Below are 27,504 nucleotides of genomic sequence, written 5' to 3'. Positions count from 1 at the left end.
AGTGACTCGGCTCCAGGCCATATGGCAAGAAAACCAGGAACAGTACTCAAAGAAAGAACTATTTGTCTCTGAAAATGTCACCGCTCGTTAATTCACAAAAATCAAGACACATTAGCAAGCAAAGCGTTCGAAGATATTTGTACGTTCTGGTTACAGTGGACAACCCTTTAGTTTCCACTGTGAAACTTGTCCTAACTTTTTTCAAACGCAAGTGGTGATTAAGAAAACCAGCTGTGCTGATAGTTCATAGATGCAGATAATTATCTATAAGTAACTTTCCAAGAGCTGAGGCAATGCAATGCAACCTACTCTTGTTTGTCTGGCGTTGATCTTTGCATGATTAATGGTTCGAAAGGATCCAGAAAAAAGGTCAAATGCGGAGTTGGGGATAGAGCAGCTATGCGCGGTAATTAAGACAAACATGATTAATAACCCCAATCTGCCACTGTGTTCTGTAAACAAGATGCAGCCAGATGGGATGCATATTTTGTATATTGTACATTAGTTTTCCAGAACATAAGGTCACACAGCTATTCAACGCACTTTGAAATAAGCCTAATATTAATGTTGTTAAAACACTGTAATAGCTTGTGATGTATGATGAGTGCCTAAATGTAAGGAACTTTATACCTCATTTAAGCTGCACAATCCATCTGGAAATAGCATTAGATCAATGACTACAGTAATGGAATAGAAAAGTCGTTGAATTTAATTGCTCCTCTGCTTTATTGTCTCCAGAATACGAGCCGTAGATAACACAAGTACAGTATAAAAGCTCCATCACAGAGACTTTCAAGACAAGCTGTGATTACGGTCCTGACTGAGAGGGGAAAAGTCTCCCACTCTTATTCAATCCATTATCCTGCCTACTCTCCTCTCTGTCTGCCCACCAGTGTGACTGACAGTACAGAGGGATCAGGTCCAGCTTCCAGGGAAAGCAGGGAGACAGGTGTCAAAATGGTCCAGCAAGCAAATCTAACCCTCGCTAATCAGCCCTGTTGTTCCACTACAATCCACGTCTAGTCCGCAGCTCTCATTCCGTATGAAAAACAATTACGCCGGTTTGAAGTTGAACACGCACTAACTCACCTGTCTCTTCTGATAAGTGTAAAGACGGAGCAGAGGGCGGGGAGAGGGAAGGAGGGAATGGACGGAGAGGATATCGTTTCTAGGGCGTCCCAAAACAACAGGGCTACAAAGATATGTTGGATACTTCAATAACACTTCAACGGAAGAAAACAACTTCGAAAAAAAAGGATGAAAAACGGTGTTTTGAAGAAGAGCTCATTAGCTCCACATTATCCACATCCAGTTAATGATAATGTTTTTTAACATTTCTTACAATTTGTTTAACTAAGTCGTTAACTAATTAAGTAACTAACTAACTACCAATTCAGCTTTCTTGAATAAAAACAAAATCTGGTACATTGATTCATTTGCAAGTGAAAAGATTTGTGTACGTGTTGGTTAAAACCAGTCAAAGTTAATATTTTCAATGCTTAACTTTATATATATATTTTACTTAGATTTAGGACCTACTTCACATTGATAAATTAGTGACTTGAAAGTTATTGAAACAACAGTTATCTATAACCTAATGTTCGTTCACATTTCAACTAAATGTAGCTCAGTTGGACTGCATGTCCCGCTAATCATCATATCGGATAGACTGTGCTTCACAATGTGTATTTCGATGCAGATACAGATCCCGATTAAAATGTTCTATTACGTGCATTATTATCTTATATTCAACCTAAATAAAAGTATTAGACTGCAGTCTTGGCAGACGCATTCTCAGAAAACATTACACCCTCATAAAAGTACAAATGAAACCACAAGGTTAATTAACTCTTGATATCCGAGAGCTCGACCCTTTACTTCAAAAGGCAATCGTTCCAAGCAGGAGGGGAGGATATGTGAGCTTCAAAGAAACTGGGATGGACAAGGCACCACACACTCATGTATTGAAATAATAGCTGACAAAGATCCTCAGCATTTGTGTCAGTGTAATGCTCAGTGGCACCAAAAGCAGCGCCACTACCAGATCCTCTGGTTTAATTCGTGGTGATGGGCCTGGGACTCTCTGTGGGCCGAGGAGGCCCACTGATGCGGTCGGCAGTCGGCCCTAATGCACTGGCTTGATGGGAGATGAGCGAGGGGGAACGATCGCAGCCAATGGGCACTTGCTGAAGTAAGACCACAGTGACAGTCAGCAGCTGTGAGAACTTTCATTCTCACTCAGCGGGAGTCAATAAGCAAAGTAAGAGCATTTGAACGGTTTGACAGAGAAGTGTCGCAGCCCCGTGATTATATTACAATATGAGCGTAAACCTCTACAAGTGGCTGCGGGTGGACGCTCATGGTGGCTTTTTCGCGATTCTTTATTTTTTCTTGGGCTGTAACTGACAATTAATTTCATAATTCTGTTGATTGGTTTATTGATTGGTCTATAAATAATAAGTCAAAAACAAAAAGCTATTCCATTCACAGATATATGATAAACATTTGAGAAGCTCAAACCGGGAAAAGTTTGCCTTTTTTGGTTTGATTGATTGAAGGACTGCCCTCGATGGACTGGCGGCCTGTCCAGGGTGTCCCCTGCCTTCGCCCTATGTCAGCTGGGATAGGCTCCAGCGCCCCGCGACCCTAATGAGGATAAGCGGTATTGAAAATGGATGGATGGATGATTGAAGGACCTAAAGGCTAAATAGATTTGAATCAAATGAAATGTGTTGTCCGTTTACTACTTAAACCTTGAATAAATTGTACTCAACTGCCTGAAATTTGCTTGGCTTGGACAACGTATCTCATAAACTAGTTTGAGCACAGCTTCACCTAAAGACTTCCCGGTGGGCAAGACCGTTGTCTTTTTATTCATAAACCAAAAACGTTTATGCTTGAGTTTGTAATTCCTCATCCTCTGAATCATTCACTTTGACAGACATTTATAGAATACTAACACTGATAGTATTGAATGATCTACCCGCCCCATTCAGCACTACTTACAGTATACGGTTATAAAATCGTAACAAATTGCAGTTGACAACACTTCAGAGTGTGCTATTCAACCCCTCCAGGATAAAGACCAATAAAAAAGCCACAACTCCCTGCGTGGGATGGCTTCACTTTCAGGGTCAGTAGACTTTCCCAAGTAACAAGCCGAGCATATGCCGCAGCGGGTCCCCTTATGTCCCAAGAAAGACCCAATTAATTCATCAATCTCTACACCTCTGTCACTGCCTAGCACATTTTAGCCCCTTGCCAGCAGAGCTCGATCTATTACCGGCCAGGTTGTTCAGCTCTCCCCCCAGCCTGCTTGCCAAACAGCCAGCCAGGGTGGCTGCTGGGTAATTACACATTGCCTTGACAACACATATGATTGTTTTCCTAGCAGTATATTACTTCATTAGTACTTCCCAATATGCCGTATTTTTTAAATGTCACTTTTTTTCACCCAACTCAGTCCAATCTCGACTCGTCTGTATATCATAACAATCATTAATAACTGTCAGTTGCCGGCATCAGTTCAGCACTCGGGCTGCCTCATTAGCATGGCCCAGCATTTGTTCTGCGAAGAGGCTGATTATTTTCTACAACAGGCCAGGCCAATTACTTTAGTGAAATGGTATCACATAAATCAAAACTTAACAAGGTGGCAAATTTGAAGTTATCAGATTCCGAGAGACACTATAACTAATATGTCACTGTCATAAGAGCTCTCTGCAGGTATGCCTCCGCCATAGCAAATATATCATCCCGCAGGATCTCGGAGGTTTTCTCGAGGAAATTACCATATTCAGAAGAGTGGGAGCACGAGTGATGTGAAAATGTAAAGGCTAGAGTTCAAGCAGGTGAGCTTTGGGCAGTGGAGAGGGGGAAGAGGCTGGAAAGAGACTGGCCCCGCTGTAATGTCTTTTCAGGCCATCCCGAGCAATATAATATGTTGGCTTTCTCTTGCAGTTCAGACCTCTCCTTTAACTCTTTCTACGATGATGTTCATCCATCACGTCATGGCAGCTACATCAAACCAACAACAAACATGCAAACCCAGCAATCTAAAATATGCTGACGCCACGCGTCGACACATGAATACAGACCACTTTAGCTCTGCTCTGAGTGGCTTTTTCTCCGTTTAAACTAGATTTTCCATCTGCTGGGAATTCCCACAACCCAGAATGTGTGATAAAGTACACTTGTCTGTTAGCCACTGACACAAGAGCAATTGCAGAAGCTGTGTAAATGGGTTTCTGTTTGTTTGCCCTTCTTTCTTCTCCCTCCACTCACAGAGGCTACAGTATGCGCTGCACAATGGCCGGTATTTAATCGCCGTTGGTTAGAGAGGGATTACCTCTCACTAAAACATTCACCTCATCTTGATGTTATTTGCTCCATTTGTTTTCCACTGTCTGCAGCGCCGCCTCTGCTCATTCCTCATTTTTAAGTGAGGGTTGAGGACAGATGGACGCAAACTCAAAGTTTCTGATCTTTAGCAGAAGTTATGGAGGGTTATCTTTGGCTGTATATCTCTGCTCTGGCTGCGCTCCCCTGGTGATGAAGGATTAACCACCGCAGCTGTCTCTTCCCCAGTATGATGCAGTGCACTGCTCCCCTACACGACAGCATCACTTAATCTTAATGTCCGCTTCTCCAGAGTGGCCGCACAGGACAAAGCCAATCAGCATCACATGCCATGGGGATGGACCTACAGCTTGGCCCTGGAGTTTCTCACCCTTGCAGGCCTATTCATCAACTTCAGCCACACCAATCCCAGAGTTCTCCTCTTGCAAACCACAGCTGAGCCGGCCAGTGATGTATAGGATGATGAAGGAAAAGGGGGGACTGGCACGCGCAGGAGAACACTTATCAGATTGCACATTATGCACTGCTTTGTGTTCCTTTAGGAAAAAAAGAGGGAACAGAAGTAATGAATGCACTCAGCCCAGACCACCTATTTGCTGTGTTTAAAGAGATATCTGCTCAATAGTGCTCTAGGATGGGAGAGATCTAGAATAATGATCACTGTTCATTTAGATAAATTGCACTCAGGAAATCCATTTGTAAAGATCTGAATTCAGCTGGAAGCAGAGTAGGCGATACTTCATTTGTTCAGCATCCTCCCAGTAGCCATTACTATACTGTACAGGACGTGCATGCATAGCTATACTGGCAAAGGTAGCCCATAATCTCATACAGATTACAGTCTTTATGATATGAAAACACACACAAAGGCCAAATGAGAAACGTTACTCATCGACTTGAAAGCAAGAACATGCTTCTTTTCTGGCCATATCATGTTCAGGCTTTTAAAACTGGAATATAAATCAAGATGCCAGCACATCGGGGGGTTCATGCAAAGTGAAGCAGATGTAAATCGTTCAGAAGAAGTATTCACGCAGTATCAAAGAACAAAGTATGAATAGATACAGCTAATCCTTTAAAGTCAAAGAAGTTTGATCGGGAGATATTAAAATAAGCGATATCTCCGGCGTATCGTGACCCAGCCTCATAACGTAAAATTATGCAAAATAATAATAATGATGATAGCCTTCCTGTAGCAATGTGAGTACTTTGCCAACACCAGCCATCAACCCCTGTTCTGAACCCGATAATAAAGAGATGACACTTTTATGATACCATAATTAACAGCGCTCTAGGATTAAATTAAATCAATATGCCCATCTAATATCATTTTCTCTAGTTATGCAAATCAAACATTCAAAGCCCTTGGAAAGTGATATGAATTGCTTTCACATTTCAGTTCACACATATTATCATATCAGACCTCTTGGGTTTGATGACATGGAGGACGGGGGAGAGACTTAACGATGTGAAGACTGAGCTAAAGAAAAGAGAGCTACGCTGACTGCTGATTAGCTCGCAGAGACGAGAGGATGATAACGTGAACGCTAAGATTAAAACAATTCCACTTATTTCTAAGATAAAATGGTAAATCAGACCATAGTTGTGGATTAAAGGTAGTGTGGAAAAAAGGCCTTCAGAAGGATACACTTTCAAATTAAACACCTCATGCAGAAGAGTACCAAAATGTATACGATGCGCCATAATGAGATAAATTAGAACTTTTAATTCCCCAGAACACATGCTAGTACCCTTTTTAGCATCCCTGCACCTCTGCAATGGGAGACGCGGTGAAAGTATACGGCCTTTCCCTTTATGGATATGAGACAAAAGGGAGGCTGTGATGGCTGGGCGCAGACAAGGCGAGCGGCGGTGGAGGGGGAGTCTAATGGCCGTGATTAATGACAATGGGCCAGAGGAGAGCTGGGACACAGGCGCTACATATATCATCCCTTCTCATCAGTCTATGCACCTCTGTGGCCTCTTCTCTGCAAACCAGCACACTACTGTAAGACAAAGAAGAAACAACCACCTCACCCGCTCTCACTCAGCATACCACCAAGAAGCTTTCCGTACGATTCGTTTGTGGTCCTCGTAGATGATAGCTGAGCAGAGAAATGACAAGTAGAATAAGATATAATGAGTAAAGGGAAGATGTCTGTGTGTGATCACTCTTGTTTTTCATGAACAGAGTACTTCCTGTGCTTAAGTCACATTTCCAAGGTCTAATCTTCCATATGGTGAGAGATGAGTTATTGGGTATTTATGAATAGAAGTGATGATGAATGGTGCTGCATTTATCTGCATAAGTAACTCCAAGGGCTGGCACGGAGGTTCAGGCGGCTATAATAAACATAGTTTGCACTCAGGGGCAGCTCCTTATTTATGAGACTCTGTGAATAGACATTATGTGGCCATCATCAGTTCCTCTCCTTCCCTTGAGAAGTGGACAGGAAATAGCTCCTATATATGAGATATTTTTACATTTTAAACTAGTCAGACCGGGCTCACCACCATTGCTTTAATCAACTCTACACAGGATTTAGTTATGACCAATTAATGGACTATTCTTATGGGAATTATAACACTCTAAGGGATTTAGGGTTTTAATTAGGGGGCACCTTGTTGGATCCTTGTTAAAGCGTTACATTTTCTGAAAACATGGCAAATTAATCCCCAATTAACACTACCGGCAGATTTACTTATTATGAAACTGCTTTCTGCATAAAAGGCATGAGAATATCTTGTATGTGAAGGTTTAAGCCTTATTCTGAGATGGGAACATTGTGTCCATATCCTGCAGGGCCCAAACAAGTTCAGCTTACTCCTGACCTCTACTTCCCTTCTCTTATAACATCTCAGAGCAAGCTTTATGAGGCTGATTTATGACTAAATTACTCATCTTTTACCCAAACCTGCACACCTGAGCTGTCCTTTTAACACTTATACCTGACGATCATATTGTGATTTGCTTTACAGATTTCCTACCTCCTGAAATGGCAAATCCCGTCAGGTTATCAGCTAGGGATGTTGGAATGTGTAAAAACTATGAATGTGTCTGGGTTTCTCTTTTTTTATTAACCGAGTGAATTTCATATTGATCTGCCGCAAATTCTAACCCAAAATGAGTTGCTACTACCGTGCAGTAAAAGTCCTGAAAAGTCAATTTTCTTACACACAGCAGCAACGATATGACAGAGAAAGCATTGTTCCTGCTTTTCATTCTGGAGATCCTGTAGTCCAGGACAATATTGTCTAGCGAATTTGAATTTATGCACCGAAGCACTCCCAGGAGAAATTCATTTTGTTTCCATTTTTTTCCTGAGAACAATTGGTTTAAGTAAAGGCTGCTTTAAAGCTCTTCTCCTCAGGAATTGTTTCCAATTCCCACATTGAATTGTTGATTAATTTTGCGAAGCAAGCCGCCGGTTAGTCATTTCTCCCGTCATCTGTGTTTCAAGAATGTTTGCTACTGGCAATAGTTTGAATTTAGTTTCACCCCCACCCCCCCTTAACTTCGCCTGCTTTTTTTCTTATTAAATGCTGGATGCACAAACAAGGCATCTTGCGAGAAACAAGGCGCCTTTTGTCTTACCGACTGTTTTGGCTTAATTTTCCACGGGTGTTGCGTATAATTAATATCTCAGCAGTGCCGGAGGTTGTCATTTTTCAAATGGTTTCCCTGGAAATGTTCTACACCTCTTAATGGCCCTGCTAATGCTGTAGCTGTCATGTCTTGGACAGCTGCACTTTTACAAGACAAACTCAGCTGTGCCACAGGCCTCTCTGTGGACTTACTCACTCAAAGGCTTAGAGGCTGGTGTTGCCAGCTGGTGATAGTACACATAACATTTGATTAATCTTTACCGTGTGCACATGACTGGCGGGTCACCTTCCAATGGTGTCCCTGGTGTGCCGAATATTTTTGCCATTTTGTGATGGATGACAGATTGTCCAAATGGCCCCAGATACAAATGAAACCAGACAACCACCACTTACATGTGGCCTCCAGTGTGTCGAGGCAGTGAGCTGAGAATATTTAGATAAAGCAGATTACACTTAATAAAATACAACATTATATAGCATTGGTTTGACAACCTGCCCTCGATGGACTGGCGGCCTGTCCAGGGTGTCCCCTGCCTTCGCCCTATGTCAGCTGGGATAGGCTCCAGCGCCCCCGCGACCCTAATGAGGATAAGCGGTATTGAAAATGGATGGATGGATGGTTTGACAACCCAAATGTGGGTATTCTGAGCAGATTGTATAAAGAATCAGGTGGAAACTTCTAGCACGGCTCTGTCCAAAGGAAACATGATCCGACACCAATACCCCAAACAAATTATGTAATATTATATCTTTATTCAGGCCAGGTTGGAAAAGTCACAGTCCTACCTGGAAGAAGAGGGTTACAATCCGGCACTGCTTGGGTATAAATCAAATATACATTATCCTCTGGCCAACGCCAGACCCATCGGCTATCGGTCTGACGATTGGATAAGCCTCCGGGGGCAAATGGCAAGGAGCAATATTTCTGGGGGTTAAGGTGTATGCCAACATATTTAAATAAACATATGCAAAGAGGAGATTTTCAAAAACACATTTGAATCAGCTCAAGAACTTAAAAAGATCAAACATAATATGAAAGAATTGAGAAAATCTGTAAAATCTGTTTTTAATTAAAAGTAAGTCTTTGCTTTCTTTACTGAAATAAAATGTTCTCACTCAACAAAACACAGATCCAATAAATAGGTAGTAGAAGTGGAGAAAACAATGATGCTAACGTTGATTTTGGACCATTTTACCATCTGTGAACCCATTTGCCTTCTAACTGTCGCCTTTGATTTAGCATTAACTGATATATTTGGCATTTTCACATGCAACCGTGAAGAAAGCTCAGCTAACATTCCTCCATTACAGAACACAAAAACAAAAGATCCACTGAAGTCAAGATATGCCCGTCACGATAAGTAAATCAACCATGATGTGTGATATAATCACTGGGGAAGCACAAGTGCTGCTATTTTCTTCATTTCAAACACTATCTCTCTATTCCTTTCCTGAAAGCAGATATTGTTGACTTTCAGATGGTTATCATAATTCATGAGGGTTCAACTCGAGTTCAGGACAAACACTTCATCTGCTCGTTAGTTCCTAATAAGACAACACGGCACAGATAAAGCCACTGTTTGGACATGTGGATCATGCTTGCACTGTGGGTATGACTAGTGGTGAGATGATGGACACAAAGAATTCATTGTAACACCCAGGACTTGCTGGAGGTTAGAAGACCGTGTAATAGTGGTTAGCGCATAGAGCAATGAGTCGGTCACAGGACAGAACATGCCGAAACACAAGAAGTTTGCTTAAAAGGACACAAGCCTTGAAAACCTTTAAAATGTCCCTCTTGGGGTTTAATCTAACGCTTACAAACTGCAAGCCAGAGTTATTTTACGTCTCTATCTTCGTTTGAAGCACAGCATGATGGTGGCCCTTCAACCCCCATTTTGCCAGAAGCTTAGACCTTGTTGTTTGATGAGGGCTTATCCCTCAGCTGACATATTATCGCTGGACAGGCCTCTGACTGCGCCAAAAGAACAAGCTACGCAAAGGATTAGCCTGCACACTCGTGCTAATGCAGTCAAACTGTCAGAGAGATCAAAGCCACTCACTCCAGATTAAGACCAATTAAAGTAGGTGGCCCTACACAAATTAATAGCTGGAGCGCTCACCTGTTAAAAGGCGGAAAAACAGCGAGGGGCTTTGTTCTCTCAGTCGAAGTGAGAAAATATCTAGTTTGTATTGTTGTCAGTCAGTTATGTGTTATGGCATGCAGTCAGCAAACAAAATCATTTGTTTCATGAGGTTATGTAAATCTACATGTGTTTATTACACTGCAGTTTCACCCACATGAACTCCAACCGTCGGAAGTGAGCCGCTATGTCCAAATGCTAACATGACAGTTGTGATTGCTGACTTTAATGGAGCAATTTAAAATAATTGGCACTTTGCTTGAAGGCCACCTTCCCATTATTAGACTTTGATTTGGCTTTTACAGGGCTCTACGTTCTGTTGCAGAGTGCACATACCCTGTAGAGTTGGAGCAGCTGCCAAAGCCATTAAAACGTATGCTTATTTTCTCTTTAAAGGTTTGGTTCAGCCAAATCCCCCAAAAGATGTCAGTTACTCGAATGGTTTCTATCCATGCAGATAGCTGTGTTAGTTTTGGTTTTTATCTGCCACGGTTTCAAGATATCACGGTCTGAGTTTTCTGCCGACACACCAGTATAATGGAGGTGAAAGAAAATGTTGTTTGTGACACTCAAACTCAAAATTAGGACCTCTGATAACAACTTTCCTTAAAACTACTTTCTACAGACGAAATAGTCCTTAAGTGAAAACTGTCCCCAGAGAAGATTCAGGATTATCCAGATTCAGGAAAATAGTTTTCTTTCTGCTCCATTATATTTTTGCAACACAACATCCAAACTACAGTAAAACCAAAAGCTTGATACAACTAGGGCTAAAGTAGGGAATATGTTTTTGGAAATATACCCTTTATTGTTTACTCCAAAAATCTAAATGAACATTCCCAAAAGTATTTCCTGCCAGCACTGGAATAAAACAGCGACAAAGAGATGACTTTGTGTTGAGCCTGTTGTTGAGCAGAAGGGGTTAATGGTCTCAGTTATTACAGTAATGTGAACATCTCAGACTGAGGCATCTGAACCACAGCTGGTCAGATAGGCTGTGGGTCATCTGAGGGCCAACGGAGGCTCCGCTGATCAAGGCCTCCGCTCTCGACAGGGGGATGAATGATGACTGCAGAGTAAATGCCAAAACTATAAATTTCATCCCACACTGACCCAAAGCTCCTCTAAAGTTTATTTACATTTTCACATAGCATCCACCCTCAAACGTCAATGTCAAAGGATCTCAACGCAGGATGAATTAGTGATTGCAGTGCACATTGCCGGGAAAGCTAATTTCACTCCGACATGTCCGTTGTGAGCAAACTAAAACGATCTTTCATCAACATGTCTTTTCTTGTTACTCGTTCTGAATCTTGCTTTCGACTTGATCCCGAGGAGTTGAGTACAACCGGGTGCGGTTTCAAACACGGTCTCTTCAAATACAGCCATGTGCCGCCAATTACAAACTCTAATGGGTGAATTGTGCAATTTTTTTAATATTAAAAACTGAAAAGCCAGACACATTTTTATATGTGGAAAATAAATAAATAAGCTCAGCGCCCCGTGGTTAACTTTCCAATGGGCTTCGCAAAGAGCTCTGTTTGATGTGGATGCCTAGAGTCAACTGTGTTTGGACAGTCATGGGGTGGAGCTGCCAGGCTTATAACTGCTCCAGAGAACACAACCCACCACAGAGCAGCACATAGGAGTCCCTCTGTCCTTAGGCTGGACACAAACTATCAACTGAGAGAATGAGAGAGAGAAGAACCACAGTGGGAGTTACTCCTGCAAAGGCCTGTTGGCTAACATAACAAAGCCGCTAAATCCGCCCTGAAGACATCTGTAGCGTGATTATCGAAACGCTTGTCTTCAAGTCTACACTGCAAAGCTGAAAGAGATGAATATTACATCTTTTATACAAAACATTTCATTTCAAACACTTGTCAACAGCATGTGAAGTGATAAGGCCAAACAAAAGCAGATTTTTTTTATCTAAAAAGTTATTTTAACTCAGATAAGTCAAAGCAGGGAAATATGTACTAAGATATATGTTCTGCGGAGGTGGAAAGAAGTCATTGCTCCTCTTTCGTGGTGGTGTGGGAGGCATGCAATGCCAATTTTGAGAGAACAAACGTGCTTAAGATATTACTGCAGGAAGGCAATCTGTCAAAAGCAGGCTGTTTTGGCATGTCGCATACCGCTGCTGAGATCATAGAGTCAGATTCTGCTTGCATTACTGCTGAAGGACCTTGGATGTATGCAGGCGGACATTAATCCTGCTTCTGGCCCTCGAAGCTTTGACAAGTCAGAATTCCCACTGTCTTCCGTGCCATGGCTCTGGGAAAATGCACCAACAGTGGCCAAACCACACTAATAGAAAAATTGATGCCATCATTAACATAATTAGGTCCACTTAAGTCAGCAGTACGTTATGACTTACTTTGTACTGTAATAGGAATTTACCAGGGAGAGGAGACCACTGAAATGTACTTTATTAAGAGTTAGTAATGGAAGTTGCTGGAATTTAGGAGGAAAAATGAGCAGTGATTTTAAACAGCAGGCTGGTGGTTTATTAAGTATTCAAAGCATTTGCTAAATTAAAAGTAGCAGTGCCACAATGTAAAAAAATACTCAAGTACAAGAAGCCTAAATGTAAAGGCGTTCAGATTTTTCCTTAAAGCAAGACACAAACCTCCACTTATGAAACATTGAATTTATAAGTAATAAAACTGCTACGTTTATTACAATGAGGGGGTTTGCAGCTGCAGCCTCACGTGGTCTCTGGTATGATCAGTAGCTTATGTTGGCTAATGCAAGAGAGATTTAGCAAATTCAAGTGGGTTTGTTTATGAATATTTTCAACCTGCTACAGTTATGCCCTGGTTTTGCATTTACAATTAAACCTCTGTTTAGCAAACTGTATATCGTAAAATGTACTAAGTAGAAGTAGTATTCGTAATGATGCCTGAATGTGTAAGCAGCTGTTAGACATGTATAAAGTACAGGTGATTTATTTATGTAGCTGTATATAACAGTGACCCATGTTTTATAAGCTGATTGTAAAGTAAGATTTTCATATATTATTATTATTATTATTATTATTAGGACTTTATACTGTATTTGCAAAATAGGATAGCAAAACTAGTTTAAAATAAAAATATGTACACTCACTGAAATGGCGTGGGATATGTATTAAGTATAGTTCAGAATTGTACATAAATACAGTCCTTGGGTAAATATACACTTTTCTCCACCGCAGCAGACTACATTATAAGCTATGTATCTAAATAGGACTGCTCCGTGTGTTCAGTCCTTCCAGTTGACGTCCATATGTGCAGTAACAATAGACTCCCTTAAAACTACTCTTTGTTCTCGTCTTGTTTACCATACAAAAAGTGTGGTTTCATCGGAGTGAAAGCAACACAGACACGATGAAAAGAAAAGGGCTTCAAAGGAAGAGATTCATCATCGTATGTCGCCCCTCCTACCCACGCTACACCTACACATCGCTGTGATCAGGTCATTTAGCTGTTTAATGTGGTATGACAATTTATCCCCCACCTTAAGCATCTTAAAGCAGTGTGTTATGCACAGTGTAATTTCAGTGTCAGCAAATGCCTCAGAGTTTCATTAACCCTCTGATAGGTTTAGTTGAAGGAAAAAAATAAGTAAATGTCCCAAACACAGGAAAATGTTGATGTTGCTTGAACCTACAGAACAGTACAAGACTTAAAATTAAAAGCTTTGAGGAGGATGAAGTTCCTTTACAATAAAAAAACACTGCGGGTTCACATTGACAAATCTAAACTTCTAAAGGGGCAGAAGCAGGAAATGGAAAAGGAAGAGAAACGCTTGGAGTTCATGACATGAAAAGAAGAATGTTTTTTGCCGAAAAACACAAATGAACCTGTAGAAAACGCTGGCACGTTAGAATCTACTTGACACGCCATGAAATGTGGCACTAAACATTTTGTCAAGCGTCCAAATATCTGCATAGAGGCTCATGTTATGCCCCAGCATCTGTGTCCGATCTGAATAACTAGCATGACTCCTGTGCAGATGGTCACAGGATGTGACCACCTCGTATCGCCTGTTCCCATCCATCTTACCAGTAAATAGCTCCTTTGACACTCTGTGCACGCTGTGCCTCGCATGATTGCCGCCATTTTGAAAATAACACAAGGAAGAAGAGATGAGCTGAAGGCTTTTTTTGGTGCCAAAGTTTCAAAACATCACGGCAAACATCGCACAAGAACCTTTGACCCAAGTGTGGCAGGCTGCGAGTCACGAGTTACTCCTCTTGATATCACTCCTTTGAAATCTTAATGTCCAACTGCCCTTCATGGCCCCTGCTCAACATCTAAATCAGATTTATAACTACTGTCAAAGGCAGGGATGACAGATAAATTAATCTTCCCTTCACAAGTTTACATCTTGGGCATCTGGACCGCTGATCTTGCCCTAACAAGTGCAGAGGTCTCAGGGAGCTGTCTTTTAATGTTGATATGTTCATGGCTGGAGATGAATGGTTCTGTCGTAGGAATCTATTTATACAGCAGTTATATGGCAGTGCCACCAGATCCAGGACATTGCACTTCCCTGAGACGAGCACCAGCATCTGTTAGAGGAAGCCAGCAAATGACACTCCTTTGAATTTGGAGCACTGTTCAATGTAATGTGTGTCACTTACTGTGAGGTTGGAAAACCCAAAACACCATTAGTATATATTATTATATAGTTTACTGGGTTAAGCACACTTTTTTTTTAACCACTTAAACGTACTACACTCATCCAATGATCTTATGTATCATATTACATGAAGACTGGTTGACATTTTTGGTAAATATTGGGTTGAGTTGTTGGGAATAATGGGGGGAAATAAAATGTAAATGGTGGAAGTTGGCAGTTTTTACACATAGATTTACATTGAACCAACAGATTAAAGGTATTTTTTTCTGCACCCAGAGGATGAATCTGGCATTACTCTATAACGTGTAAGACCAAAACCAGCAATGAATTAGTCCATCTCATTTTAAAATACATTTTGTTCAACAGAAGTACGCCTTTGTTGGGAACCATTTTATTAATGAATACACATCTGGTGCCCAGTGAGTATTTACAGCAGCAGGATGGCGTCTGCGGAACCAACTCAATATAAATGCCCATGTTCTTGGTAATGAAGGAAAATGTCCCCCAGGGCAACGATGTGGATCACTGATGTGTATTTAATAGTTTTTTGGACAAGAAAGGATCTCTATGGCATAGATGAATAAGCTAAATGAGATATTGGATAGACACAAAATACTTGTTAGTAGGATCAACTTATGGTTGGTTTTGGTCTTTTTGTTCACAGTATTTGTTCACAGTATGAAAAAGAATATCAAGAATGTTGGCTGGTAATTTTTTAACTGTTACGTTTTTAGAAGTGTAGTGTATCTAAAAGACTACAGTCACAAATACACATCAAACACTCATAGTCAGAGGTGAACATGTGACTATAAAACGCTAGAGTAGAGTTATTACAACAACAGCTGAACGACAGGACCACCGCGACTGCAGCAGAACTCAAGCTTGTCATTGCCGGCCCACCCTCCTCAGTACCTACCACAACTCCTCACCCCATCACATGAATCACAGCCACCACCCTCCACTGCCTCGACAACAAAAGATCCTTTGAGGTCATGCTCCTCTTCTTTGTGCCCACCACAGCGCGTGAACCGAGAGGGAACAGAACCGCTCGAGACGAGGGCGACTTAAGAGCAGCTTATAATGAAAGAACGTCCATCATAAAAGAAAACACATGCCATTATTAAAGAGCTATTATGTTGATGTTCAAATATAATAGCTTTTGAAGAGTGTATTATTGTTGGCAATTCTTCCAGGTCTTCAAATTACTCACTGAGGTGCTTAAAAAAAAAAATCAAATCAATTGACTGTCCTCATCAAACAGGGGAAAGGTCTTCATTGACGATAATATGTCTGAGCTTTAAGCTGCACCTGCTTTTATATTCATCGCCCCAAGAATCCTCTGTGAGGGTTTAAAACTTCAAACACCACCTCATGAAAAAGTCAGGAGGTGTCAGACATGTGTTTCCCCTCCTCGCCCCCAACCCCGCTGGCTTGACAACACCAAAGGCCAGAATTGATTTTATGTGAAGCAGGACCAGCTCCACCCCCAGTCAGGGATCACTTGCCTTACCCCGCCTGTGGCCCCGATGCACCGTGAACAATTAGACAGACAGCAGAATAATGACAAGGAATCCGTGCTTTTAGATTTCACCCATTTTGTATCACGTACAGCAACTGCAGAGCGTGTTTTGCACGATGCAATTTTCTTTCAGAACATCTGAAGAAAGTTAAATTGTCACGGATTCCTTTTTTTCTCTCCTTTAATTCCCCATGGATGATCGTTGTGTATGAGCTAATAAAGTGAGGGTTATGGAAGATTCAGGACAGATTATTTTAGGTAAGAGCACTGTCCTGCGGTCCAGGAGGCTATAAAGTTAGTCCAGCTGTACATAAGAAATATGCAGTATGAAAGGTCATACAAGAGCCAACAGAGATAAAAGTATGAGTTGGTGTTCTTGTATGGTGATCCATTTAGTATCCCCTTTAAATTAAACATTCCTTCCTGTTTGTCTGCATGTAACACATTGCAGCTGGATTTCATATTTTCATGTCAGATGTGTTTTATGATTTTTGGACATATCCCTGATTTGGCTAAACTTATCGGCATCCAATTTTAGTCTCTCATCTCTCTCTTTCCTGCCAAATCTATACGACCGTCTGTCCACTCAAAGGAAAAATCCCCCCAAACAATATTTAAGAACAACAACGTTATTATTATTCATAGAAATTATGGTTGCAGCTTTAATAAACAGAATGTATACTTTAAGTTTAAAAGGTGTTTGCTAAGTGAGTCAGCACCAGTAATCCTCATCTGTGTGGGAGTAAATCATACAGAGATTTACAAAAAAAAAGGACACCCCCCAATTTATAACACATCACAAAATCAAAGCTGAAAATAAAAATCAGAATGACAAACTAATATCTAATGATGTGGGGACACAGTTTATGCACTATGATAAAGTAACCATAACGTTGCTTAAGGTTTAATGCAGAGGATTCCACACATTAGATTTAATGCATGCTAATGGCTTGGACAGCCTTTTATTTGTCCTTGTCCTGCAGACATCAGAAACAGTGCAACATTTGCCTGCAATAAATGACTTGATATATCTGCCCATGAAGGACTGGGGCCGCATGTTAAAAGACAAAAACAGGTTGGAAAACAGGCAGCCATGAATGTGTTTTGGAACAGAGGTTTTAGGAGCCTTGTGTCTATGTGTGAGACATGACTTCCTTATATTTAACAGAGGGTACTTTACCACTGGCTTGATGTCAACCTCCCATTCTAATGGACAGCCACAAAGCTGACAGGCAGTAAATCAGAGCGACTACAGAAAGCCATTAGTCCAGGGATACACAATAAAAAGCGGTAATGGTCTCATAAAGCCTGCAACACCACAGCAGACATTCTGATTCTGTCTATTAAGTGCTGCACGGAGCCTCGGATGAGTGAAAATAAGGAAGACATTTTTCTTTTGTGCATTGTTGCCTGGGGTCTCGTGCACATGATCAATGTGCAGTAAGATACACTGCACCCAGAGCTGTTTATTTACACCGTACTCCTGAGTGAATATTAAAGGAGAACATTATGATTAAGAAGTTCTTCTATTCAGCTACACGTTACAGACGCCTCATTGATTTACTATGAGCTGGTTATGAATGCCAGATGTGCTCAGAGTGCTGGTTCTAAGAACAACAGTTTACATTAGTTGTTATGGTGAGTGCAATTCAGTCCTCAAATGCTATTAAAAAGGGGGCCGATCGGGGCAGATCGTTGTGAGCTTGTTTGCTAATGAGATATCGGTCTCTGAGATTTCTGCCTCAACAATAGCACAGTGGAGGTGAATAGATTGTCAATTGTTGTGTTCACAGCATAAAGAAAAGAGTCAAAGTCTACAGCCATGCTTGCAGCTCGGTGAGAATATAATAAAGTAATAATATACTTGGGCACTGAAGTGCTTTGAGCTACAGTAAATGCTTTGCATCAGCATGCTAAGATGCTCACAATGATGATGCCAAACGTGCTAATGTACGTTTTCCACGTTCACCCTCTTAGTTTACCTTTGGAGCATACTAACATTTACTAATTTGCACTAAACAAACTACAGTTGAGGTTGATGGCCAATAAGTTTCGCAGGTATGAACCAAAGTACTGGACAAAAATGTTTTTGACCCGATGATGGCGCTAGGTGAAACATTGAGAAATCATCAAATATATAACAGATCATCCTCAGGGGACCATGGATGATTGTTGAGTTAAGACACAACCTTTCTGTCTTAACCAAAAAAAAAAAAAAATCAGCCCTTTGATTACGTTTACTTTTACAAAATGCGATGCAAGGGAATCCGATTTCTAGCAACATTTTACAAAAAAACCAACATGTTGAAAAACACTGCAGCAAATGTGTGCCTACAAATCTTAAATGTACTGCATATGAAGGCTGAACGCTCATGTTCGACATAATAATAAAACTAATTTAACAGAAAGAATATCTTCTTAGAGACCATGCCAACTTGCTTCAGCTATTCAAAATCCGGACGGCAAATGTCTAAATAATTTCAGCTGAAATTTCACCAAAATTCTCCACTCAACAGATAAGAAAGTCTGCTGAGTGACATTTCAACAGGCTGTTCCTAACTTACAGCGAGATTGAACTAGCCTGAAGACAATGACAAGCTCCTCTCTGTCTGATGTCACTTCCCATTTCCAGGCCGACTGCTATCTGCTACTGGCTTCTGCCAATAATAGCTCATCAAAACAACACAACCCTTCTTGGCACCAAAATAAAGGCAGCAGTCCACGTCTATGCCACTCAGTTGTCAATTAAGACTCCTCTTCACACCGACACTTGTGACTTAAAAGAAACAGTCGAGAATGTGATGAATTTGAGAGGACAGATGAGAAGGCAGTACGCTGCGTTGCAGTACCATAATGCGCTTGAGATATGGATAACAACTGACACCACTGGCAGGTCTTATGAAGTTTGATTTCATTTGTCAGACCTCTTCTACTTTGTCTTTTAGCTTGCACGCTCCTTCACTCTTCAATCATCGCGGTAATAGCTCATCCTGATAGCCCGAAGACACTCACACTTGCTTCAATTTAAAATGCTAAAAACACAAATATAGCTGCTGTGGGCGACACACCAAGATGGCATCACGTGTCGTATGTAATGTTTTATTGTAAATATAAATACTGTGTATAATAACATGCGTTGTTTGTATAAAAATAAAAATATATATATGCTTGATGAACCCGGATCTGGATGTCCTGGATCTCTCAAATTCACACAATTTACGCATACAAATGAACACATATCACATAAACCACGAACGACAGAGAAATAACCATCAACCTCGGTATTTGATCACTAAGTAGACAAATGGAGCAGTAAGTGTCCAAGCCTGTCTCAGCAAATACCTTGCATGCTTGTCTCCAGCCGACCACATGACGCTAATTCCTGACTGAAGCGCTCCTCCTGCGTATCCCTAATCCTGCCTGTGAAATGTGACAAGATCATTCTTTAGGCCTACTTTAGTCTGAATAATCTGCCCATCACAGACATTCATCCCGACCTGCACAGTGCTTCCAGTGTCATAACAAGCTACCTGTACATTTTCAACCCGGCTTAGGCTCCATAAATTAAATCTAGACAAGTAAATGTGAGGAATCAGCATCTAGTGCGTCGACGTGGAGAATGTTGATTTTACACTGACTGCCAGACAGATGCACTGTGTGTGTGTGTGTGTGTGTGCGTGCGTGTGTGTGTGTGTGTGTGTGTGTGTGTGTGTGTGCGTGCGTGTGTGCGTGTGTGTGTGTGTGTGTGTGTGTGTGTGTCCTCTTCAACTCATTTGAGATTCTATACTTGCATTACCATGAACATTTTTGATGGCCAATATATTATCAAGCTACAAAATGCTAAACATTCTCTATTTCCAGCCCCCGCAAATGGGGGGGGCGGGGGGGGGGGGGAGAAAATGTTTTTGGTCATCAATTTTGCCCTTTTAAGAAATCAAGATAAATCATGGGAAGCCTTAATGGGAATACAAATTTGCGAAATCAAGCTACATGCCATACTGTGATGTCATCATATCCAGTCAGATTGCACTCCCTTTCGTGCTAAAGCTACCAGACAAGTAGATGCAGTACAGTAGGTCTTACAGGAGCTTCTTGAAGTTTCCACAAAGTTCTTAACCAGTAATATGGCAGCTGTCAGGTTGAATCGAGCCGTTGGTTCCAGCGCTAACAGGGCGGGTAGGTGAAGTTAACTCCTCTCTACAGCATGACTACAACCCGCCAGGATCCTCACCTACCTGACGGCAAGTGGACGACAGCACATAATCTCTATAGGCTTTACTTCCTGCTCCTGACCAGCTTTAACTAATTGAGGAGACAACGTGAAAAAGACCCTTCACCCCCGCGATCTCGGCTGCACCTCAACTTTTCTAACTCTCAACGTCATGCTGCGCCACCATCGTCTGACTTCCGGCGAGATAGTGCAAGTTCTTCATGTCAGCTCCGAGTGAGCTCTTGCAAATGAAGTCAACGCTACAGTATTTGACACAAATGGGGGAGGGGAGGGGGGGGGGGGGTATCTTGGATGTAGTCAAGGGGAATGGGTATGACTTCTAAGTATCTGAAATGTCCTGTCTTAAACACATGATATCTGTAATACTTCCTGACACTTTCTCCTCTAACCTCTCATTCTGTGCCAGCTTCTGTGGGGCCCTTTTCCCGTCTCTGGGCGCAGAAGAAAAGCAGTCTATTTCTTGTCATATTTGGTTGAAAGGCGACTCTCAACTTGGAGTCTAATTTCCTGCACTTTAAAAGACAGTCCACATGCAAGGTGCATTACCATGCCTATCAAGGTGATGGGAGCAATTTCAAACTGTCAGTCAGTCATGGAAATATGAGAGAGACTTAATGTCTACTGCAACCTGTCAAAGGCTCCTGTGAAGTGGGGAGAGCGTAATATGAGCCTTATTCACTCAACACCATTTACTTGTCAGCGTAGTTCTGTTTTACTCTGGATGGTAGCTTCATAATGAATATATATATATATGTGTGTGTTGAATATGGCAGTTAATTTATATATATATATATATATATATATATATATATATATATATATATATATATATATATGAGGTAAAATGTACAGCTATGAATTTCTACAGAGAGCAGTTATATTATGAATACTTTCAGCCGAAGTAAGAAAACTGCATCTCATATGATCGCACAGTTCTTGCTTTACAGACAGCAGTTAGTTAAAGCTGTTAATTTCCAGATAGACACACCACTCTGGGTGACAACACTGGGGCTGTACTTAACCATTATTAATGTGACAGGCCTCAGTGCCAAAGCAAATCAATTAAACAGGAGCAATCACCATAGTCCGGATAACGGCCTTTTTAAGACTGTTTCATGTGACAAGGAGGTCCTCGATCCAGGCCTCTGCGCTGGGACCTGACAGGTCAAGAAAGCGGCATGAAACAATAGCACCTTCTAACCATCATCTCCCCTTTTTTACCTGTCAGATCCAGTCGGCCTGTCTGGCTGCTGGATGCGGCGCGCCCTGCGCCGACTGACACTAGGTGAATTTTCACGTCAGGCCGAGGGAATTTCTTATTCCATTTGCCTCGAAATTATAATGCAGCATTATCTACCAATTTTTTTTTTTTCAAAGTTAGAAGTCAAGGGCTTTTGCACCCGAGTTCTCAGTTACAGGTCCTTGTGATGTTTTTGATGTGCACGTGAAAGTTGGAAAAGGAGAATAATCATAAGACTAGAGCCGTGACTTAGCTTCGCACTTGTCCTGACCTGGACAACCTCCAGAGTGTCTGGGAAAAGAAAAGCAGATTACACAAAAATAACACTTTTACATGCATCACAAGGTCAGTTATCATTTCATAGAACAAATACTGACAAGAGTTCAAACTTAATATTAAAAAAAGACTGAACTACGGTACTGTATGTATGCATTTGTTCAATCACCCTGCGGTAACCATTCTACTTGCCAGAGCTAAATTATACAACACACATTATACAACAGTCATAAAAGCAGCTCCTGTCACTGTGACTCTTATTGCAGTTATTTTTAATAATTAGTCAACTCCAACAATAAATTCTGAAGTTGTAACCAACATACATTTAAGGTGTACCTTAAAGCACTACTGTCCATAGAAACAATACTAAATGCTGGAGGAAAATATAAACCACCAATTTAGCTTATTATATTTATTATATTATTAACCTGAATGATTGCAAAGAAGACACCAAAATATAACATTGTCCTTACAGTAACTAAATGCAGATTCTGAAAACAATGTATTGTTTTTGTCAATCTGTATGATGTTCACTTTGTGCAGGGTTTTTGTTTATAATTTTGTATTTTCTTTGGCGAAGGACAAGGGTAAAGATAAGGACAGTCAATGGGCCATAGCATAACTCTGTACAACAACAAATAAAATAGAATAGAAAAAGGTTTTCAAGGGCCATTACCTACAATGTGTCTAATGAATCCATTTTTCATAAATAGAAAATGCCATTTCTAAAGGGCTGAAAATGTTTCATTTTGGATATAACTGCCCATATAGATAAGCTTAATAAAGAAACCTTGTATGTTGCAAAAAGGCTTCAGTGAACCTTAACGCCCCTTTTTAATTTACAGAAGTTTGAGTTATGATATTCTGTTCTGAATGACTAATGACCAAATGTCAGCTCTGAGGGACTTTCAAAGAAAAACATGACTAAATCCTTTAATTAAAATGTTAATCCTTGATCTTGAAAAGTAAAGCCCAGAATAGAGGCTTGTTTTTTTTAATATGTATAATCACCTACATGAGGTACCCAACCCTGCTTGTAAATTGTTGTGTTTGCACGGACTCTGGGTGATTCATAAATGTGTCCTTGTGTGAAATACTAGCAGGAGATTTCAAGCTTTCTTTTTAAAAGTAATGAATTACGGCGGCGAAAAAAATGTGCAGCCATTTAAGGATAAAGCCGAGAATTTGGTGTCTGCCGCAGCGAGCCATCCATCACGTCCACAATAAAGGAGTTTTTGCCTGACGGTCGAAATTTATGGTCGCCCTTCTCTGCCCTAATAACTCAAAGCGTTGTGTCACAGCTTGACAGCCGTTGCCGAAAACAGCACCCCTGTTATCAATCAAAAACACTTGCAATGTTTAACTTTCGCCTGATCAGCAAGACATTTATAGGCTATTGAGTAATAAGATAAGTGGTCTATTTCGATGGGAAGAAATGTGGAAGCTTTTTAAATGATTAATGGCAGCCACACAGAGGGGGTCTTTCAGCATTCTTGGAATAAAAGAAATCATTTTTGCTTGAATGTGGAGGAATATATGTTTAATCAAAAGACAAAAGAGACTTGGAAAAATTGCACGCGGTTAAATAGATGTCTATAGCAGAATTAGGGCTCTTGCAAAAATGCCTCTGAGCTTATCTCCAATTAAACAAATCATAGTTTTGAGTTTCACCAGACCAGGCAGACTAACATGCCTAAATTATGATGGAAGCAGTGAGGGAGAGGCCACATCACTTCTTCACTGCCACTTCTCGTGGATTCACTCTACAGCAGTTGACCTGAATCTGACTGAGAAGAGGCAAACACAAAAACTACAGAGAGCTGACAGATAGCTGGCGTGCAGGACAAGGAAACTGACAGATGACAGGCGGCATGATTGAGAGGAGAAGTTGAAATGTGAAACATGCCGATGGTTATCAGTGCACGTTGGAGTCAATGTCTGACCAGAAAGGCCATCAGTCATTTTTTTCTTTTTTTTAGGGTCAAAAGTACTATACTTCATTAATGAGTCACGATGGTGTGGGCCTGCTCCTTGTAAGAAATGTGCAAATGAGACGGTGGTCTATTTTGCAAATTCAATTGCAGTGTTCAAAGAATATTCGCTCAAAGTGACTTACAGAGTATTAGAAAAGGGAGTATAAATGCCCAATATCGCTCCAATAAAAGCCTTTCGGACTCTCCTGTGTGGGATACAGTGTGTGAATTAGAAACGTATCTCGTCTTCACTTGACGTAAAGAGCTAATTGGGTCATTCCCCCCCCCCCACCCCCCCCCCCCCCCCCCCCCCCCCCCCCCCCCCCCCCCCCCCCCCCCCCCCCCCCCCCCCCCCCCCCCCATGTTGACCCTGGCCCACCTTCCCCAAACACACACTGGCTGCCAAAGACCGCGCATGCGACGGAGTGCCAATTACGCAAAGACGCGTTATAACAACTCGATATTAAAAGCGCGTGAGATGTGAAACACCCACCCGCGTGAGGGGGGAAACGTCACGTTCACTCTCGCGCTTTCCTTCGCCTCGGGACCTCTTTTTGATTGGGAGGCGCGGCACCGGCTGTGATCTGCGGACTTATTCCGATGCTGCCTGAGAGGAGGCGGAAGTGATCTATCCTGCCTGCTACACTACCTAAACCGAGTCCGCTCTCGGACCCACAGCCACAGTCAGAGCGACGCCGGGGATGAAGCAACGCGGCTGTGACACGCACGGATTCTGCTCCCAACACTCCGCGTCTCTTTTTTGAGGATTTAACATCGTTTTATTTTATCTCTGGCAACGGCTTTTTAACCGTCTGACGAATTTGACTATTGGCTTTATTTTACCTACACATGTATTTCTCAACCATTTCCACGAGAATTGGGTCATGATCACATCGCCCACGGTCTCTGTCCTGAGAAATTGCACGAATCCAGCGTTGGGAGAGCGGCTCCTCGGGGGAGCAGGCGCAGTGAAGATCGGCCCAGCTTATTTTTCCACAACTCCGTCTCTCCTGCAGACCCTTCTCGCCAAGCCAGTCGTCTCCCCCATAAAGGTTTTGAAAATGCTTACCACTCGGGGAGGACACATTTTTACACCCGGAGTACCTGCAGCCTTTACCGTCCACTCCTATCAGTCCCATCGAGGTAAGAACTAACACGGTTTTTTTTTTAGGGGAAAACGTTGGCGCACGCGGGCATCATTTCGCTTAATTTAAAACTGACAATTGTTTCACTCGGAAATCACTTCCAAAGCCTCAAACCCGCTATTATATTTCATATATATATTTGGGGAGAAATTGTGCGAAATAAGATGTTGTATATTATTCAAAAAGGAAAAGGAATATCCCTCTCCTAATTAGATTGTTAGACCCGATATGCGAGTTAAATTTTCTTTCTTTTTTTGGTCGTCGTTCAAATGATAAACTGAATTTTGGATTCGCTTTGAAATGTAATGACCTTGTTGTAGAAAATCGATGTCCGTGTTTGTAATGTCATGTTCGACGTGTGGCAGTTGTTCAGTCGTATATCTTCTATCTTCGTGATCAGCTCTGTGTGTCCGCTCCCTATTTACAGCGAGTTGTGTTGAGTTTCATCCCGAGATAAGTTCATGCGCAATGCGTAACTACGTATTTATTTATCTCGTCGTGTGCGTATTTACCACAAACCTAATATGTAAACGTGCTTTTATGAATTGTATTAACTGTATTGTGTCTTATTTCGCAGCTGGATGCCAAAAAAGTCCACTTGCTCTTTTGGCCCAAACGTTGCTCTCAGATCGGCAAACCGGACCCGCCGTCCTCATCCAAGCTGTCCTCTGCGGCCTCCCAATGGATCTAGTGACAAGGAGACCAAATCCGGTCCGCTGAAAATGAGCGACATCGGAGCCGAGGACAAATCTAGCTTCAAACCTTACTCCAAATCGTCGGAGAAGAAGGACTCGAGCAGCAGCCTCAGTGGAGATAAAACAGTTTCCGAGTGCCTAGCGCCACCTGCCAGCCGTTCACCCCCAGAGGACAGCAGCCCAGCTCCTTGCACATCAGTCTCTCCTCTGCCGTCTGACCGGCCAAAGCGGGAGACCAAGGAGGAAAAGAAGGAGTCTGATAGCAATAAAAGCAGTGCGACAGATAATAATGGCAGCCACAGGATAAGTGGAAATACATCTGACGGCAGCCAACACCAGGAGAACACATCTGGATCCAAGGACTGTTACATCAGACTCTCCATCTGTAACCTCATCGTCCTCTGTTCTCAACTCTGGACTGGTGGCCCCCTGTTTCCCCATATAAGCCCGGTCCATACAGTTTTTCCCCATGCCCACCTGCTGGTATTTCCTATCCTGGAAGTTTGGCGGGTGCCTACGCAGGTTACCCGCAGTCGTTCCTCCCCTCACGGAATGACCCTTGACCCCACCAAATCCAGCAGCCAGCTGTTAAGTGCCACAGTTTGCTGCTGCCAGCTCACTGGGTTGCAGCAAAGCCGGAACGAGTCCATTATCTGGATCATCACCGCCGTCTCTAATGTCTGCTAGTCTGTGTCGAGACCCCCTACTGCCTGAGCTACCACTGCACAAGGCCATTTGTCCGGTGCATCCATCGCTAATTGCGCTCATGACTCTGCGGCGGCTGCTGCTGCGCTCAAATCCGGATACCCGCTCATGTACCAGACGCACCCGTTACACGGCGTGCACTCCTCGGCCCCGTCTTTCAGCGGACATCCCTTATATCCTTACGGGTTTATACTTCCCAATGACCCCCTGCCACACATATGTAATTGGGTGTCTGCTAACGGACCTTGCGATAAGCGCTTTTCCTCCTCCGAGGAGCTTCTCGGCCACTTGCGGACTCACACGGCCTTTGCCGGTACGGAGAAGTTTATATCTGGGTACCCTGGGTCGTCTTCTCTCGCCAACGCCGCTGCGGCCGCTGCAATGGCTTGTCACATGCATATGCCTCATAATGGCAGCCCTGGCAGCCCCGGTACGCTGGCCCTCAGGGGCCCCCATCACCCCCTCGGACTGAGCAGCCGCTATCACCCTTATTCAAAGAGCCCCATGCACACACCCGGGGCCCCGGTGCCGATGCCCGCGGCCACAGGGGCCTATTATTCCCCGTACGCCTTGTATGGACAAAGACTGACAACAGCCTCGGCCTTAGGATACCAGTAGAGTCAGAGAATTATACATTTATAAAAAGGAGATTTAGGCCCAATGAGTTTTATATTGTACTTCATGCAGGGACTGGATCCATGTGGGGATCAGTGTATTTATTTGCGATAGCTTCAAGCGTGACGAAAATAAAAAATAATATAACTTTAAAGACTCAATGTGCATTATTTTACACAGATGAGAGTATTGCTTTGTTTACCTGCTGTGCATTGACACGTTATTTTTGTGCAGATTGAAATGGGACTTTTTCCAATAAAATGGATTTTATTTTATTTCATGCTGAATCAACCAAGTCTTGCAGAAGTTATTTCTTACGGGTAAGAGGGCCGCCGGTGCTGAGTGATTTGACAGAATGATGGACGTG

General features: G+C 42.2%; 1 protein-coding gene across 1 annotated transcript; it reads left to right on the top strand.

The window, feature by feature from the left end:
- The first annotated feature begins 24,670 nt into the window (after positions 1-24,670).
- LOC117748816 (zinc finger protein 503-like) lies at positions 24,671-27,256 on the top strand. Its single transcript, XM_034558904.1, is given in 14 exon segments — positions 24,671-24,957; positions 24,960-25,019; positions 25,021-25,065; positions 25,067-25,120; positions 25,700-25,801; positions 25,803-25,941; positions 25,944-26,005; positions 26,007-26,177; positions 26,179-26,244; positions 26,246-26,359; positions 26,361-26,414; positions 26,416-26,517; positions 26,519-26,545; positions 26,547-27,256. Coding segments are annotated over 14 exon segments (1,686 nt in total). The 5' UTR covers positions 24,671-24,861; the 3' UTR covers positions 27,141-27,256.
- Positions 27,257-27,504: the final 248 nt, after the last annotated feature.

The sequence above is a fragment of the Cyclopterus lumpus genome, chromosome 19, assembly GCF_009769545.1.
Source record: "Cyclopterus lumpus isolate fCycLum1 chromosome 19, fCycLum1.pri, whole genome shotgun sequence".
NCBI lineage: Eukaryota > Metazoa > Chordata > Actinopteri > Perciformes > Cyclopteridae > Cyclopterus > Cyclopterus lumpus.
This window is presented reverse-complemented; position numbering and strand designations above follow the sequence as displayed.